The sequence below is a fragment of the Bombus flavifrons genome, chromosome 1 (assembly GCF_040668555.2).
Source record: "Bombus flavifrons isolate JBK064 chromosome 1, iyBomFlav1_principal, whole genome shotgun sequence".
NCBI classification, from domain to species: domain Eukaryota; kingdom Metazoa; phylum Arthropoda; class Insecta; order Hymenoptera; family Apidae; genus Bombus; species Bombus flavifrons.
Window position 1 is genome coordinate 4,922,890 of NC_138442.1, and position 17,940 is coordinate 4,940,829.

Sequence of the window (17,940 nt, forward strand, 5' to 3'; positions counted from 1 at the left end):
GAAAAAATACGAAGTAAAATTTTTGACAGAGAATACAGAAGCCTATAATTGATTTGCATATTTTTTGAAGATTGGGGAATACATGGGTGATGTAAACGGTGAAACATCTTCGTGTGGGACATAATTTAAATGCAATTTAAAACTAGTTTAATGGAGTTTCGTATACGAATAAACTTCTTAATTTTCGAGGTATTCGTTCACTGACGTCAATACGAGGAATATTGAAAAGCAGTAAAAAGTTAAACTGGCGCCGTTTTGCCGGGCAACGAATCGTCTTTATAGACGTATAATTAGAGATTCAAATATCTGCTTTTAAAAGTATGTGAAAGAAGTTGCTTGTCACCATCTCTTCTTTTTGTCGGTATAGCGGAATACGAAAAGGGTCGCATACCTACACCTATTTTATTGAAATACTATAAATGCGGTTGTTTTTATACTGTGTCATTATTATTAAATTAATATTTATTACTATAAATTATCTTCATATGTCAGTGATGAATATTTCAAGATGAATCAAATAAATCGTACAGAAATTTATTATAGATAGTGAAATAAAGGCATTTTATACAAGGCAAATGAAAGAAGATACTCAATGGAAAATTTTTGGATCATACAAAATAATTTGCATTATTATATAAATATAAAACAGTCGGAAATATATTTCTAAATATAAAAATATATTTGACAATTTAATGTTACAATTTCAGCGATATTTGTACGCTTATAAATGATTTACATACTTAACTAACGTTAATAAACAATTCAATATCAACAAATTAAAAATCTGTATAACTTTTATAGTAAAGTAAATGTATAGAAATTTTCTTATATAATTAGAATCTGCATCTGCATTCCTATATTAACATTTATTATTACATATTAACATTTTAATAACACTAACACTTCTTCAACGACGGCCATAGGCATGATGTGATTGATGTGCTATAAAATACAAATATCACAGAACAGAATAAAAAACAAAGACATATAAAAATATAATCCTAGCAAGCTTACGTTTATAAAATTCAGAGAAGTTTACATTAGGTAAGAGAGAATGAACTTTGTTTAAAACTGTAGCTTTTGATGCTAATCTAGCATTTGCATTCCATATCTGGAAAGAAGGGAGGAAAATTTTGTAGCATAGTGTTGTAGCATATGACTTTAGTTCAACTAGTTTTTACTTTGTCTAAGTCATTACTTGGACAAGATCTTCTCTCTCCCTAATAGATACAGTTACTCCACAAACTTCATCACCTTCTGCAACGCAATCAATAAATTGTTCTCCAATAGCTGCAAGCACTATTTCTTTCCATATTTTTTCCTGAAATTATTATTATTAATATACATGTATTAAATAACAATGACAATTCGAATACCTACAGTATCAGATTTATGGCACTTTAATCTCCATGTTCCACCATTTTGATTGACTGGTTCCTCCCATAATGGATATCTTTCATCTCTCATTAAATGATAACTATATCTGACCTATTGTAAAAACAATTTAATCATGTTTATATCAATATTAACCAACATATTATAAAATATACTTACTTGTACAGCACTAGCATTTGGTATATTGTTGAAAACAGCCCAAAAACTTTGCACAGTGTTCACAGTATAAATCTTCGTTAAATTTTCTTTATATTCTTCGACAGTTGTGCCAGAAATAGCTCTGTCAATTTTACCAACTCTTTAGAACTTTCTATATACACTATGAGCAAACAATGATTCAATTTTTTCAGGATTATGTTTTATTACATTTCCTTTTGTAATATAACAAAAGGCCAAAGAAAATATTATTTACACTTTATACGATACAAACAATTCCATCTTCCTAACCAAATATCTACAAAACAACAAAAGCTGTTTCCTGAATTAATATAATAAAACACTAACATGAGATACAATTATTGTTGAATATATATTAAATCATATTAGTCTGCAGTTTTATCATAAAAATCCTATATAGATTGACGTATAGTGATATAGGTTATAAATAAAGATGAAACGATACTAATACTACCTAATACTGTTTCACATCGTTACATTGTTTTCTTGTACGTCTAACTAGTTTTTCCATCATCTATAATAATTTTACGATATTAAAAAAAGTAAACATTACTCCGATATATTTTCTTGTTGTCTCATAAAAATGAAACCGAAAAGAAATTATATACGCACTGCAATAATATACTCTACATTGGATCAGTAAATTTATAAAATTGTAAGTAATTTAGTCTTCTTACTTGTCCAACCAAAATGTCCAAGACGATTGCAAAGGTATTCCCGACGTTTTATGTTTCTCGATCGTTTTCACCGTTTCATCCGACAATACCGATGTTTCCGACAAGTCGGTCGAAGTATTGTCTTTCGTTTCGTACTCTACCGCGGCCATGTTCGAAATAATGATGCGCATACATAAGTATAGGTTGCGTTGTAACGTCAAAAATCATGTGACCACACGAAAATGATAACAAAAACAAACGATTTTGTTGTTTGAAAAATGTTCAGCGATGTAGATAATCCATCTTTAAGAGAAAATGTATGTAACGCGAATTGTATAGTTTAGGGAACTTATCAAGTAGCTTTGCGAATTTATCGACAGTTTCGAAAATTAGCAATAGTACAGATATGGATACAGACAGATATTAATGACATATTATTATGAGTTAACAGTAGAATTGTTTTCAATTAGTGGTTTATATGTTTTATATTAACGGTATATATTTTTTTCGATCCGCACTGTACAAAGGTTCAATTTTATTTCAGTTCGCTCCCAAGTTTAATGCTCCTTATATACAAGGTGACATATCCTTGACAAGGTTATCCGATAATCAACGGTCTTTGCCGATGTTATAAAAAATGATTTTTCCATTATAACGCAATCAAATTTAATAATTTTCCAATTTTCATTGTAAATTTATGCCTGCAACAATTGATTATAATCATTGTTGTTATAATTTTCTATTTTTTATAAGCTAAAACAAAATTTACATTTCTGTGGTATTAGATTTTAACTTATAGCGGTAGAATTCCACTAATTTGAATCTGCCGTGGGACAAATACTTATGTTCTTACTACTTACGATTTCTCGTCCACATAATAGTATTTCATGCTCAGATAAATCAATTCAATGGCCAGAAGTTTATTTAATCGAGCACTAATTAAAATTTTGTTTAAATAAACAGAGTGCATTCAAAAGGACTAATTACACTCGCGCCATGTTATAAATTGTAGGGGGCGTAATAAAAATCCTGATTAATCGATATTACAGAGCATGTAGGATATTCTGTAAAATGCCAAATCCATTTTTATCGATTTCAAGAATCGAATCACTCAAGTTAAATATAATTTTTACATATATTTGCCATAGCAAATCGCAGATATAATGTGAAATTCACAATCGTGGTGAGATCTATCTTACAGTGAGTCATCTAATTAATGACTTAACTATAGTATATCTACTTACTAGAGTATAACATACCATGGTATATCAGATTTCTGCTATGTCTTGCCTGCAATCTTAGAGGTAGAGAAATTATGTTACTGAATTATATAGTGCTGCTGTAGACGGATATATTAGGAAATAAATTTAAACTTTTCTTTAATACCGAATTTAAATAATTCATAATCTTTCACATCAAAAACCATCACTTATCATTATTATCATATATCCAATATTAGTTTCCCACCTTTTATAAGTATTCAATTGTTCTTTTTAATTTTAATTTATGTACATACCTATACAATTTAGTTAATTTTTTCAGAATTGTAAATATTTATTTACAATATATAATAATGGATAATTACGAATTTTTTCTTTTGTTTATATACGTTAGTCTAATTAATGTATATTGCTTTACTGTTAAAAATACAATTTTACGAGTAATTATATTTATTAGCAAGAATTACAAATTTTTGCCAATTTATTCATTTGTCAGAATGGTTTGAATGGTCTTTCTAGTGTTAATATTTAACATGTACAATTTTATAGTATACAATATAAAAAGGTTATAAATAAAATTAACATATATATATATATATTTTTTTTTTCATAGAAAAGTTATAAGACTGCGGCTCGCAATAGAATTATGGGTACATTGCGGATTTTTATGCATTTATAGGAAATTTGATAGGACATAAATATAAATGCATATAATATACAAAAATATGTAAAATATCCAAAATAAAGTATTTACTACAATATTTGGTAGATTAAACAAATTTTTATTTAAATTCCATTTCTTTAATTATGTTCATAAAAATATAAAAATACATAAAAGTTGTGGTCTAATTATAAGACATTCAAATAACATGCGCCAATCGACGATTCGTAAGTCGTGCGGTGCTGTACGCTTGCGTGCAGAAGGGACAGAGAAAGAAATAAATTGAGAGAGCACGTCGTAACATAACGGCAACGACATAGTCAGTCTTCTGCGAACGTTCGGGTGTTTTGGTTGTTTTGTTTGTTCATTGTCAGCCAAATTGCATGTTATTCGTTCTCAACATACATCACACATAGTTCATCCCAAAATCAATTTTATATTTCAATCCTACGCCTCGACGATTCCTATAACAATACGGTAAGATTAATTAATAATCAATTTTAACAATATAAATGTGTCAACATTCATTTTTGGTTGTCGTTGCTTGTGACGAAATTGTGACTTAACATTATTTCTTTAATAAAATCTAAGCTGTGAAAATAGACTGATGTGCGCATGTGAATCTGTCATTTGTTTTAAAAGCGGATCGAAGTGTTAGGGATCTGTTTTCTCTTAGCTTTTACAATAACGTTTTCTCTTCCTCCTTAATATCTTTTCTTTCAGTTTTACTTTATGTATGTATATATCATGTTGCTTATCTAGGAATATAGAGATGTAGTGTAATTATACCCAAATTTGATTGGTCGCGTTTTCACGCATGCGTTTATTATCTATTATGAAATTGTTTTATCACAAATTAATATAGATGTCTAATATTCTTTATCTTAGAAAAATATAATTATTTATGAATTTTATCAATTAGTAGAATTTCTATTAGAAATTAGGAAAAGGATTTATACGAATCTATACGAAATATTTTATTATAAAGAGTGTGACTAAAGAGTGTGACAGATTTGAAGACGTAAATATCTAACTTCATATTGAGAAAATGATTATTTGTGGTAACTAGGAAAACGATAATTTGATAAGAAATAATTTATATAATAAACAGTATGTAACGCATACACTTTGCAATTGCTGTTGAGGCGATAGTTAATCAAATGCTTGACAAAGCAATGAATTTGAATAAAGCTTATAATTAATATTGACTGTCACTGTCTTGTGACAAGTATACACATATATACATACTGTAACAAGTAATATATACAATTATGTATGTATTATTGTAAATTCTAAATAATCCCGAATAAAAATTAAAAACAATTTACTTCAATTAATCGAAATGGGCGTCTAACATGGCTTCCCCTAACGTTATGTTACATCTCTATATTTCCTACATTCCTAAGTATATAATATAGTTGATAGATCTAAAATTCTTGATATACATATAGCTTGAAACATTTCTGTAAAAATTCATTAGTAATCGAAATCAGGTTAGATTGTGTAGTATATGTACACTCATACTTCGAGTTGTATATTCATACAAGTAGGTGGTTTTATTTATAGGCTTGATCGATCAATGCAACGTTGGTAATTTTTGAAGTAAATGAGCTCGCACTTATAGCGGTTATTGTCTAGAAGCGTGTTTATGAGACGATATTCAATAAAATGTGAATAGAATATACATGCATGGTGTCGAGTATATATACATATATATATATTTCATTAATCTACGCAATTGAAAATTTTGAATAGTGATTGACATACAGTAGGATGCAAAAATAAGTGGACGTAGGAAATAGGAATCGATAAAGTTCTGTTAAATACCGCTTATTTATACAAAATGTAAAGGTTAATTACAATTATTTACTAAATAATCTATGTAATATAACGGTATACATAAAACTTAAAGATGTAATGCTAGTATTGGTTAGATTAAACTTCATTGATATCTAAATATACACGTATATACTTACTTCCATTACTTGTTTAGTTATTTTTGTTTCCGACAGTATATATATTGTAAGTATATTCTTGTAGAAACGTACTACAGAGGCTCTTATTTGTATGTGTAAACACTGATAGGTAAAGTATATATATAAAAAAACAGTTACGAGTGCACCTTGGCAGTTTCTACGACCGCGTTTCACCAATTACGTGATTAACAGTGGCAAAGTCACGGTTTTCAGGTCTAGACCTGTTAGTATCGATTTTATTGAATCGTTGAGACAAAACTGAACTATTCAAAAACCATACTAATGAACTCTTCTTTGTACATTATATGATTGCATTTAACAACAATATTATTCTAACGACATTAAAAATATTATTAATGACAAAATATTTTTTCATAAAATAATTATAAATTAGGATCAAGAGAATTAAATTATGAAATACAATTTTAAATTGAAATTTTGTGACAAATATATCTTACTCGATTTGAATTATGATTTTTGTATTTAGCTTGTATTGTTGGCACTATTAGTTGTACCAACATATACCAACATATGAAATTTTTGATAATCGATATTTTTCGTCATAAGATATCTTTATTTATTTTTCCTACTAATGCAATAAAAATCTTTATCCGAGTTCAACTCTTATTAAATTCAATATTGATCTTGGACGTGACCTGAGTTAATCATCGTAATAATCATGTATGGAATATATATTTACATTATATATAGTATACATGCAGTAGTATACGTGTAGTATACATTATATAGTAGTATACATAGAGTATATTATAAGGTATAGTATAGTATAGTATAAGGTATAGTAGTATACATAGAGTATACATTATGTACTGTATACTTAAAGCCTTCTTTGCATTTGACATAGGTATTTCTCTTGTCTTGTCTTGTTCTTTGTTACCATGATTATTGCTGGTTTTATGAACAATGACAGTGTGTATATATACACATATTATGTATCATCGTCTGATACAATTACAATATAACCATCTGATACTATTTATAATTAACGAAAAATGATGGAAACAATTAACTTAGAATAATCAAGCTGAGCTTCCAGAAATAGAAATAGATTTGAAATATCACTATAGTTTCCTCTGAAACGGACATGAAATAATTTTAAAGAAAGTAATACGAAAAACGCACATATGTATACAGTGGCTATAAAGTGTACATATTCTTATTTTCCAAAGAAGCGTTTTTCTATTTTGTTCTACATTTAATTCCCAAAATATCAAATTTTTGCAAGTATTACTAAATGATACAAAGATTTATTATAGTTGGATCTAATTAGATAGTACATAAATATAATAAATGCAGTGGTGCAGAAATACTTTTTGTAGCTACTTTATATACTATAATAGTGTACAGTGTGAAAATGACGTTACAAAATGCCGTGAAACTATTCTTACGAAATTTAAGTTACCTAATATATAAATTTTTAAGATTGGTTAATACAATTTTTCTTTTCCCCAAATGTGAAATTCGAAACGTTTCATATTTGTCTCATGCAATTTTAATTTTTATTATTGAAACCATGACCATATTATTTTTGTGCGATTGAAATAAAGAATCAGAAAAATCGTGAAAATTTTCTTGCGCCACGGTGCATGAGACGCGCATGCGCATATCATATATATGTCGGATCTTCATAAAAATTAAATTTTTCGCCATTTATGAAATTTTATGTCAAACGGTCAAACGTGTGTCCATCGCGAATTATATGCATGAAAACATAAATCTTTATAAAGAGAGCTCATTACTATTTCATAAGTTAGTCGAAATGAAGTCCTGCAAATTCTACGAATCTAAGGTATCTTAATCATCTTTCCAGTAATAATAAAATACAATGTAAATTATAAATAGATTCATATTGAGATAAAATATTTTGCAATTTCAGATATAAATTTTTCAAATTTTTAGCTTTCAAACATCTTTATTCCGAAATTATATTTTAAACTATATAGTGGTCAGTTGTTTATTATAATCTTTCTGCTTGTTAATTTTAAGTTACCTACTGAATCTCATAACTCCTATGAAAAATGATTCATTGCCCTTCCGGTGTCGTATTATTGATAGTTGATTAGGAATGAAAGGATAACATTTAACACGTTCCGTGCCGCATGGAGCGTATCCTCCCCACGCTGAACTTTCCATTTAAGCCATTTGGAATTTTGATAGAGCAAATGTTCAACCATGTGTTTGTTAAAACAATTCCTTATAATTAAATTTATTGCTTTGATGTCTAATACATTTTAGACAATACACTTTTTTCTTGATAATTATGTTGTTTGCACTATTAAAAAAATTGTGTGGCATAAGCAAAACTATTATTCGTAATAACGTGTAGTATATATGCCTCACGTCTGAACGGAAAATAACCAAAGATCGATCTGGCAAGCAACGTGTTAATGAGATCGGAGTCTTAGAAGGTCGAATTTAGAAGAAACTCGATTGCGTACTGGTTTATTAGTCAATTAAAAAAGATGCAGAATTATACGAAACATTGAAGTTAGTAGCCGATTTGATTTTCGCTTAATATCGTTTTAAATAATTTTGAAAACTATTTTATAAAACTATAAAACTAGCTGTTGAAAACTATAGGTATTTTATTTAATATCTTTTAATCTTGTAAATTTAGAGATTTATGTGTCTATATGAATTCTAATTACACTTCTAAAAGTTACTATTTAAACGTGAGTAACTTCCTCCTCAAATATACCATTCATTTAAGGACACCATTTATAATGCACTGATAATGTGTATGTAATTATACTAATTAATAAAATTGCTTTAAAAATCGCTCAATAACCATTTTAATGCATAAAACAATTGTTGTGATGTAATTCGCAATGTTCGAATGAACGAAAAAATGTGACTAAAAAATATGTACCCAGATTATCTTTGTTGTTTACCAACATAACTGTTTTTTTATCGCTCATACGTATAACGTAATATTTAACGATAACAGGAAAATATGTTTTGTTATTGAAATATTAACTTAAAGTGGGTGTCTGGCAGCTTTTGTAGCACATTCTAGTATAGCGTTTTCTAACCTTTTTTGAATCAGGACTCCTATAATATTCACCTGATCTGGAATTCTCATAGGTTAGGGATTTGTATTCTATTAGATTGCATATAGTAATAGTTTTACTGCATCCTGTTTCACTATTTAATATTATTTATCTTATAGCAATAGTTAATAGCATATAGTAATAGTTTTGCTGTATCCTATTTCACTATTTAATATTAGTTATCTTGACAACATATATTACCACAAACATTTCATAAAATCGTAAAATACTTGTGAAGCTATCATACTACCTAGGTTATGTTTACATGGTGGTAACAGACCTGGCACTGTTGCCATATCTACTCTTATTATGGCGCGTACCGTATGTATTTGTAGTAGACTATGATGAGGTTGGGGTTGTAACAGGAGGCCGTGATCCAATGTGTGACAACATTGGAAGGATAGGAAAACGTAGACGAACTTATATCTGAAGGCTGGGCTGTTTGAGATCGATGTATACGGTTATATGTACATGGATTTTAAATATGCTTCTGACAATTTCCGAACAACGTATAACGCACGAAAAATACCAGTCGCGAACGAAATAAAAATTCACGTGAAAGTTGATGCAATGCGTTACGACAAGTTAAAATAATGTTATGCTATTTTTGAAAAAAAATAAAGCTAGGGGATTGTTATATGAGCCCCTTTCTTTGTTATTAATCTCTTAGTTTGATTTTATAATTAAGTACAAGATTAATGTTTAATTTTTTAAAAATAAATTATTTCCGCAAGTTCATTTATTACCAAATAAAAAAATATTAATAGCAAATTCCAGGGTAAATTTAACAAATAGCGTGTGCAACATCATCACTTTTTTCTACTTTTCAATTTATAGAGTTAATCAAGTACCTTCTGTGAGGCTTATATGTATGTTTTCTTAATCCTTTTTCGATTTTCCTATTCTTTTATTTCTGGAATCTAAAGAACGTGAATATTTCGTTCCTAAAATTAGCAAGCATGTAAATAAAACTTGGTTTGCAACAAGTGATGCTTATTTTCAATTATTTTGAACAATCATATGGCATTAACAATATGACACTAAAATGAAACGAAGATTAAATTAAACTGAATGTTTGAAACGTGAACAATAAAGGAGACGAATAATATTAAAATAATAAAAATTCATAGGATAAAATAAGAAAAAACAAATACGAGTACAATACATACTTTTGTTTGTTAAATCGACATAGAAGCACGGCTGTCTATAATTGTAGCACATGTGTTTTTTTACGCTGACATAGTTGTCAACGTGACAACTATACTCCCACGTGATACAGACTATCATAATAGGGGAACCGGTTTGATAATTATAACATAAAAACACTATCAATTCGAGATTATTACTTTGCACTGTGAGATTCGTAGAATATAATAATAGGTAAATGACTCAAGGTTTCTTTTGTGAAAAAGATATTATTGGAATTGTAATTTAAGTTCCAATGTAAAACTATAACACGTATATTTATTTTCTAATATATAAAGTAATAACCAAAAGCTCTCAGGCATCTTAACATAATTTGAGTTAATTTTACAGTGAAATTTTGCAGGATTTTATTTCAATAAAAAGTGTCTTTTTAGGTATACGAATATTTTTGTGAATATTTTTACGTTAACATGTATATTGAGTGGATTTATATAGAATACGTGGCATTAGAAACTGTTGATTCGCTACTGTTGTAGATTAGAAATCAAAATAATTTTCTAGATACGAGTCTATAATCTCATATAAAGTATGTTCAATATGTAATATGATCTGAAAATTTTGCAAGATTATATTATATTACTCGCATTCGATAAAAAGATTCCATGAACTTTCCTGTGAATTAACAAAAATATTGCCATCGCACAATGTTTAGAAATGTTTGCGTAACTTCGTATTGGTCTCGCTTCTGTACGCAAAGGAGGACGGGAGAAGAAAAGCGTAATAGCGCATGTCACATAACATTGCGCAGACTAGGGAATATTAACGAAATCGCGCTCGATTATTCGATGTTGACGAAATCGCATATAGTAGGCGAATTAAAATAGCTTATTGCCACTGAATTACATTAGAATAATTGAACATGGACTATCTATTGCAGGATCGATAACGTCTGAAGTAAATATTTCACATGGCCTGTTGCTTTCACGATTTCCAATTCAATGAAGAAACGCATGAGTGATATATGGCTTGAAACTATAGTGACTCTGCAAGAATTATTACTTGTGACTATAACTGGTAAATAAACAAAAGTCAAAAATTCTATTTGTTCAAAGTGCGCTTTCGACTGGCGGTTTTATGATGTTTGACTCATTTCCAGGAGAAAAAATAGAATGTTATAGAAGATACGGAATATCAATATCTTTTATAGCTGTATGATTTCACTGTAATGCTATTCGGTTAGAATGTAAGAAACTTGTCAGTAAATTTTACTAGAAGTAAGTTCGTCGATCATAAGGCATCATTCATCTTCTTTTTGACATACAGCGACCTTAATCTAAATCGTATTCTTGATAAGCAACTTCTTAACTTTAAGATTAAGAACTGATAACTAACATTCATTATGGTATGTTCAATTATTTTCATATAGATACGATTATAATCCACTTCAAATGGAAAGAAATTGTAATTACATTCGAATATCTTAAAAATTTCACAAGAATATAAAAATTAAACCACATTAGAAAAAGAAAAATATTGCGTAAATATTAAAAAGTCCTAGAGAATAATGTTTTCTCTAATTTACTAGCGTATATACAGATATCTCTTTTATCTACATATATTAAGAAACATTGAATACTAATAGGTTGATATCTTTCTCCTTTATAATTGCATTCTTAATGTTCTTGTAACCAGCTCATAGACACTAATTTGTATACCAAGAAAAAAAATAATAAATATTAATAAAAAGAAGAATCCTGTTAAATTCTAGTACTTACATAATATAATATTTTCCCTATCAATTAATTGATATGACATTACTCGTTACCGTGGTACGCGACGTATCATTCTATTTGTCATTACCAATTTACCATACGTCGAATACAACCATGATATTAATTGCACTCTTTAAAGTGAAAACACGCGGCATTCAAGGGACAACGAAGAACGTCGTCGACGTCTCAAACATTTTACCGAGAACAACCGTGCACCGTTGTAAAACTTTCTAAAAATATGATGTGAAATAGGATTTGCTTTCTTCTCCGGAAACAGAGTGAAAGCGATTCTTCTTTTTAACTCTATTTATTTCTAGTCAAAGTTCAAACAAATGGAAAATGACAAGCTTTCTATGAAAAAAGTTCATGAAACAAAATGTAAGTGCATTGTAAGTTGTATTGTTTTTATAGTAAAGATTGTAATTTTAGCTCTAGATTTTTATTATTTACATGCTGGAATGGACAATCATAGCTTTTAAAGAACTTTGTTATTTTTATATTTGAAAACTAAATGAAAATTCCACAATAATTTTACTATTTGATTAAAAAATAAACTTGGCACCTATAATGGTATTTAAAAGTTTCAGGTTAGATATATTTTTCACCTTACATCTGAAAAGCTATATTGTAAAGAATTTTAACTAACATTATATAAATTTAGAACACTGTTTATTTGTCGTGCTGTCTTTTTCTATTTGATATTAGTTAAAATTCTTTTGAATATCATTTTTTAGAATATAAAGAGAAAAATCCATCTTAAATTTATGTATAGTACTGTGTATGTATGTAAGTACATTTATTATTGATTTATAAATCCCCTTTTTTTAGAAAGTTCCTCAACTTGTCCAATCAATGTCTAATAGTTTGATGAGAGAAATTCAATAGTGTAACATCAGAAACTATATAAGAAATTTATGTTTATTACGATAGTACGTGCAATAGAATGACGTTAGGATCATTATCACAACGAGTATATTTACCAGATAAGTTTTCGTAATTTTTGAAGGGGAGTTACTAAGTTGATTGCAAAACCTCGACCAGAATGTTATTTTGCGCAAGTATCTCTTCACGGATGAGATAGATACTTTCCATCCTTTTCACGGAATATCGAAATCCTTGTAATTTTCAATCGTCTCTACTTCTTAAAACAATTGCATCAATCGAATGTGCGCATTAAAGCGGCCGTTCACCGGAATGACCTCGATTTAAGCTTCAATGCTGATTCTACGTATAGCTCAGTGATGTAGCGATTTCGAAGTTCCTATTATGCTTAATCTTTACTATCGCACAGCATTAAAGTATTATAACATATAGACCTGGGTTAAATGTTTGTTAATTTTATTCATATATAAAGAAAAGATTTTTGTATAAACAGATCATTAAAAAATGTTGGACTTTAACTTTTCAGTTAACTTTTCAGAATTACAAATGTTTCAACAGAGGTATAAAGTATAGCGAACGCTCGGTGATTAAATAATTCGTAGTCAGCACAATTTAATGATTATAGTCACACATAGTAACATATATAGTGGACGTTTACTCTTGGACGTTTATAGTCAGGTACAGCATACAGTGAATATTATACATTCAACGGTATTCAAGTTCAATATCAGTACATAGTTATAGTCACGTATAGTTAGCTATAGGTAATTATAGTTGGTATAGTCAACTCTCATCGTCAAGTGTTGAACAACTATAGTTGTTGTCACGCGTAATTTATAGCGAACGCTCAATATTGAAAAACTGAAGTAGCTATAGTCATCCATAGAGAACAATGGACATTTAGCGATGAAGTGTTTGAGAGCACAGTTGTCGTTCAGTGACTATAACCAAGCATAGTATTCGTTAAACGCTTAACGCGAGATGTTTATACATTGTCAGGCACAGACAATATTCTATGTTAGATATTTATAGCTATGCATAGTATGCTCATAACGCTCAACACTGAGAGATTATTGTCACGTATAATATTCGTTAAATGCTCAGCATTGAATAGTCACGATAGGATTCCTTGAACATTCACCATTGGATAATTATAGTCACATATAGTATACAATAAATATTCAACACTGAGTAGTTATGGTCATGCAGAGTATGCAGTGAATGTCCATCCTTGGCCTTTTATAGACAGAACAATGAAAATATTTGAATCCATTTCCTTTCAAATAATTGTTTAATAAAACAAATAATTTTTTATTATTTCGAATGATAGTATACGATCTTTGTTAGGAGAGGATTGTGATCGTAAAGGAGGATGCATTGAAAGATGGAAAAGTAATTTGTTTCGGCTGTATTCATTCAGGATACGATACGAGCAAGATAAGCGTGATACGAAGTTATAGATAAATGACCTCGGCTCCGGGTGCTTTTATATGTACATATGAATCAGAGAACTTGTAGTTCAAGATCATTATGCTTCTGTGATTAATCTGTTTTCCCTAGGATACGTAACCGTGAAGTCTTCTATCAATTACAGGGTTATCAATAATTGATACATCCTTGACAAATCTCTTTAGCAATATCTTCAATACTATTCGTTAATTTGTTACTTATTTATTATTCATTTCCTTTGTTCATTCTCTTACAATGTTTTTAATACTCTGATATCTTTTTTGCTCCACCTGTAGATGTATGTACCAGAATTGTTCATCACGTGAAAATCGTTATAAAATTCATTTTTATTTAATTTTTGTTGTTGTGTACATTTCTTATGACACATATTATGAATTCAAATTGTTCTGGATGGTTATATTTGATATAAACTGATTGTACGGCAATTATTATATAAAAATATCATGAATCATAATTTATGAATCATAATTTATGAATCATACGTTGCTGAACAACAGAATACAAATCATATAAAGATATGTAACATATCCATTTATATATAAAATATGCAAGACATATGTAACATAAAAAATAAGTACAATTTGCGTCAAATTCTGCAGTCTATTAATATTTTAATGAATTTGTAGAATCGTTCCGTTCACCTCGATTTCAATAATTTTCTAATATGTTATAGAAATCAAGGTTTGAACAATTTTTTTCTATACGTGTAATTGTCGGTTTCGTTTAGTTTTCGAGATATTTGCAAAAAATTGTAGGTACCACTACAGTGTGTGTGTGTATGTGTGTGTGTATATATACTGTATATAATCAATTTCAATAAATTAAACTTATATTATATAATAAGATATATATATTTTTTTATTTATATAATTTTATACACAACGCAGAACTAAAAGTTTATTGGTTTTTATATTAATCATATGATCATTTAATATAACTTATTCTTTTAACTCTCTTTTGTTGCTAGGTTATATAATGTTAAATGATTTGGTCATTAACACTTTATAGTAGATTATTTGAAGTTACAATTTCTTAATTTTAAAATAAATAATTTCTACAATAATTTTTCAATAATTTTCGAATATTGCAATTTATATATTTTCCTCAATGCCAGTGATAATATTCATCGCTTAAAATACGTGTTCAGTTAAACAAACTGAGAGTAGTGTAGGATATCCGAGACGTGGTAACTTTTGCTATCTGTGAATTTTTAAGTTTCTTATCGCACGCTTTTCGCGTTTTGTGTTTCATGACTTCTTCGCTCAGAATTATCTTTCAGTCTTCGTTGTTTTTTGGTTACTCACAATAAGAAATGGTTCGTTCACAAAGAAATCGAAAAGGCAAAATGTTAAAGCATCCATGTTAATCTGTTAAAGATAAAATAATGAAATAATGTGTAAAAATTGCATAAATGCAACATTATTAAACAAACTTATTATATATGTAAATATATTAAAATTATTATTAAACCAATGATAAAGTAAGCTGTAAAATGTATGCAAGAAAAGAAGTTTTACAATTTGAGAAAAAGTAATTTATCATAATAATATAAAATATTGCAATTTCTTCAAACTTCATAAAATTACTAAATCTAGATGAAAGAAGAAATAGTAAATACGAAACGAAAAAAACATGTTTAGTAAATTTTTGGAATTTCTTTTCGTAACTATGGATAGTTGATGAGGTTCAGTTTGCTGAATAAAAGTAACATTTCGCTGCGTCACTACAACGTCAATTCGTTTATTGTCAAGACAACATTAGCGGAAGTTATGTAGAAATAATTCATGAATTCTGATGCTATTGGTGTTACTTCTCCAACATTGTTTTATTTTTATATTTTATAAAAAATTCGAAAGAGGAGATTACTATAAACGTGAAATTACTTATTGTTTACTAAATTTCCAAAAATTTATTATAAGCTTTGTATTGTTTATATAAAATTGGAAATTGGGACAAGAACTGATACTTGACTTAACACTGATGTATAATACAAATCGTTAAAAACGAAAGAAAGAAAGAAAGAAGGAAAAAGGATGAAAGTATCAGCTTTTCAATAATTACAATACAACAAACCTTGAACGTATAATCAGCGACGTTTGTCATTTATTCTTCTCGTTACTGGGCAATCAATATACGTATTTTATTCGAAACATTTATCAGCAACTACAAGTAATAAATCATCGTAATCAGTTTCTCCCATTTTCTCTCTATCTTCTTGAATTTATAATCTGAAAAAATTGCAATTAATTCACTTATTAAATCCCGCTTTTCAGCCTTGATTTGTATTATAATAAACATATATTTTAATATATATATAATATATATTATAATATTATAATAAATATATTATAATAAAAATTATAATACAATTACTACACAAAGATATATATAATATATATCTTTAACAATAATAATAATATGTATATAATATATATCTTTGTGTAGTAATTGTTAAGATTTCATTAACCCTGTGACAATAAATTACGTTATGTCTATAAAAATTATCCGGAAAATTAAAAATACAAGACGAACGGATGGTACAAAATATATATATATATATAATTACATTGTTATACTTATTTATAGGTAAATCTACAAATAAACTTAAATTGTAGATTTGTATTAAGTATGTTGTCTTCGATGGTTTCTTTTAACGACCGAGTATCCGCACTCATTTCAGCTGCTCGCTCCCTCCATAAACACTTCTTTTGTGTGTAGGCTGGAGCGTGTATGGAAGATGAAACCGATAATGACGTGTCTCGATTCTCATGAATCTCATGAAAAAGTTTTATGTTCATGACTAGACTATTTCTGTAACTTCATGTTTTTATAAATAAAATTAATAAAATAGAATTTTGGATCAGATTATTTTATTCTTAGCGAGTATTATACTTTACATATTTTATATGAAAAGCATATGGCTAAAGCATAAGTTATTTTTATCTTTTACAGAAGAACACAATTTCATATCTTCATAAATTAAAGAATAAAATTAAACAAATGGTATTTTAATGGAGATTTTTTTCATACTGTAAATATCACACCAAGTACTATATTTCAGGTGTTCTATATATATTGTTGCACATTATGTACATTCTATACATTTTTTAAGTTTTCAATTTCCTATAAAACGAAGTTAAAATATTCATTACTAAAAATAAAATGTTCGTTGAGCGAATAATCAAGAACATTTTTATGGTACTGTAGTTGGATTTTCCGTTGTATTGTGTCTAAGTTTCAACGTAATCTTAAGTACCAACGTATTCGTTGAAGATATCTCAAGCGATTTGCATATGCATTTGATTTATTTACGCTGGTTCTATATTTTCTTCTAATGTCTTTTTTTACTTTTCTTAATGTTCAGCTTGCTAATCGTGGGGAAACCACGCAAAGATAAATATTTATTACCTTAACTAGTATTGACAAGCATTTTATTGCAATTTGCTAAAAAACTTATTACATGTTAACATTGGAATTGTTAATAATCAATGTTATAAAGATTATTTCTATTATT

The 17,940-nt window shown here is 28.3% G+C and overlaps 2 protein-coding genes across 4 annotated transcripts in view; one reads left to right on the forward strand and one right to left on the reverse strand.

The window, feature by feature from the left end:
* Positions 1-641: 641 nt before the first annotated feature.
* LOC138178331 (eukaryotic translation initiation factor 4E type 3) lies at positions 642-2,762 on the reverse strand. Of its 2 annotated transcripts, XM_069110076.1 has the most exons (6): positions 2,250-2,762; positions 1,555-1,675; positions 1,381-1,488; positions 1,199-1,321; positions 1,015-1,111; positions 642-942 (listed from the first exon to the last, which is right to left on the reverse strand). In XM_069110076.1, the coding sequence occupies exons 1-6, from the start codon at positions 2,417-2,419 to the stop codon at positions 908-910; spliced, it is 654 nt and encodes a 217-aa protein (XP_068966177.1). In that variant the 5' UTR covers positions 2,420-2,762; the 3' UTR covers positions 642-907. The 2 variants fall into 2 exon arrangements, with proteins under 2 accessions (XP_068966177.1, XP_068966168.1); XM_069110067.1 differs by having other exon boundaries at positions 642-1,111.
* Positions 2,763-4,410: 1,648 nt separating this feature from the next.
* LOC138181635 (ATP-binding cassette sub-family G member 1) overlaps positions 4,411-17,940 on the forward strand; it is a 35,600-nt gene continuing 22,070 nt past the window's right edge. For both annotated transcript variants that reach the window (XM_069116651.1, XM_069116660.1), the window contains exon 1: positions 4,411-4,586. The gene's annotated coding sequence lies outside the window, so the exon portion shown is untranslated. The remainder of the gene's footprint in view (positions 4,587-17,940) is intronic.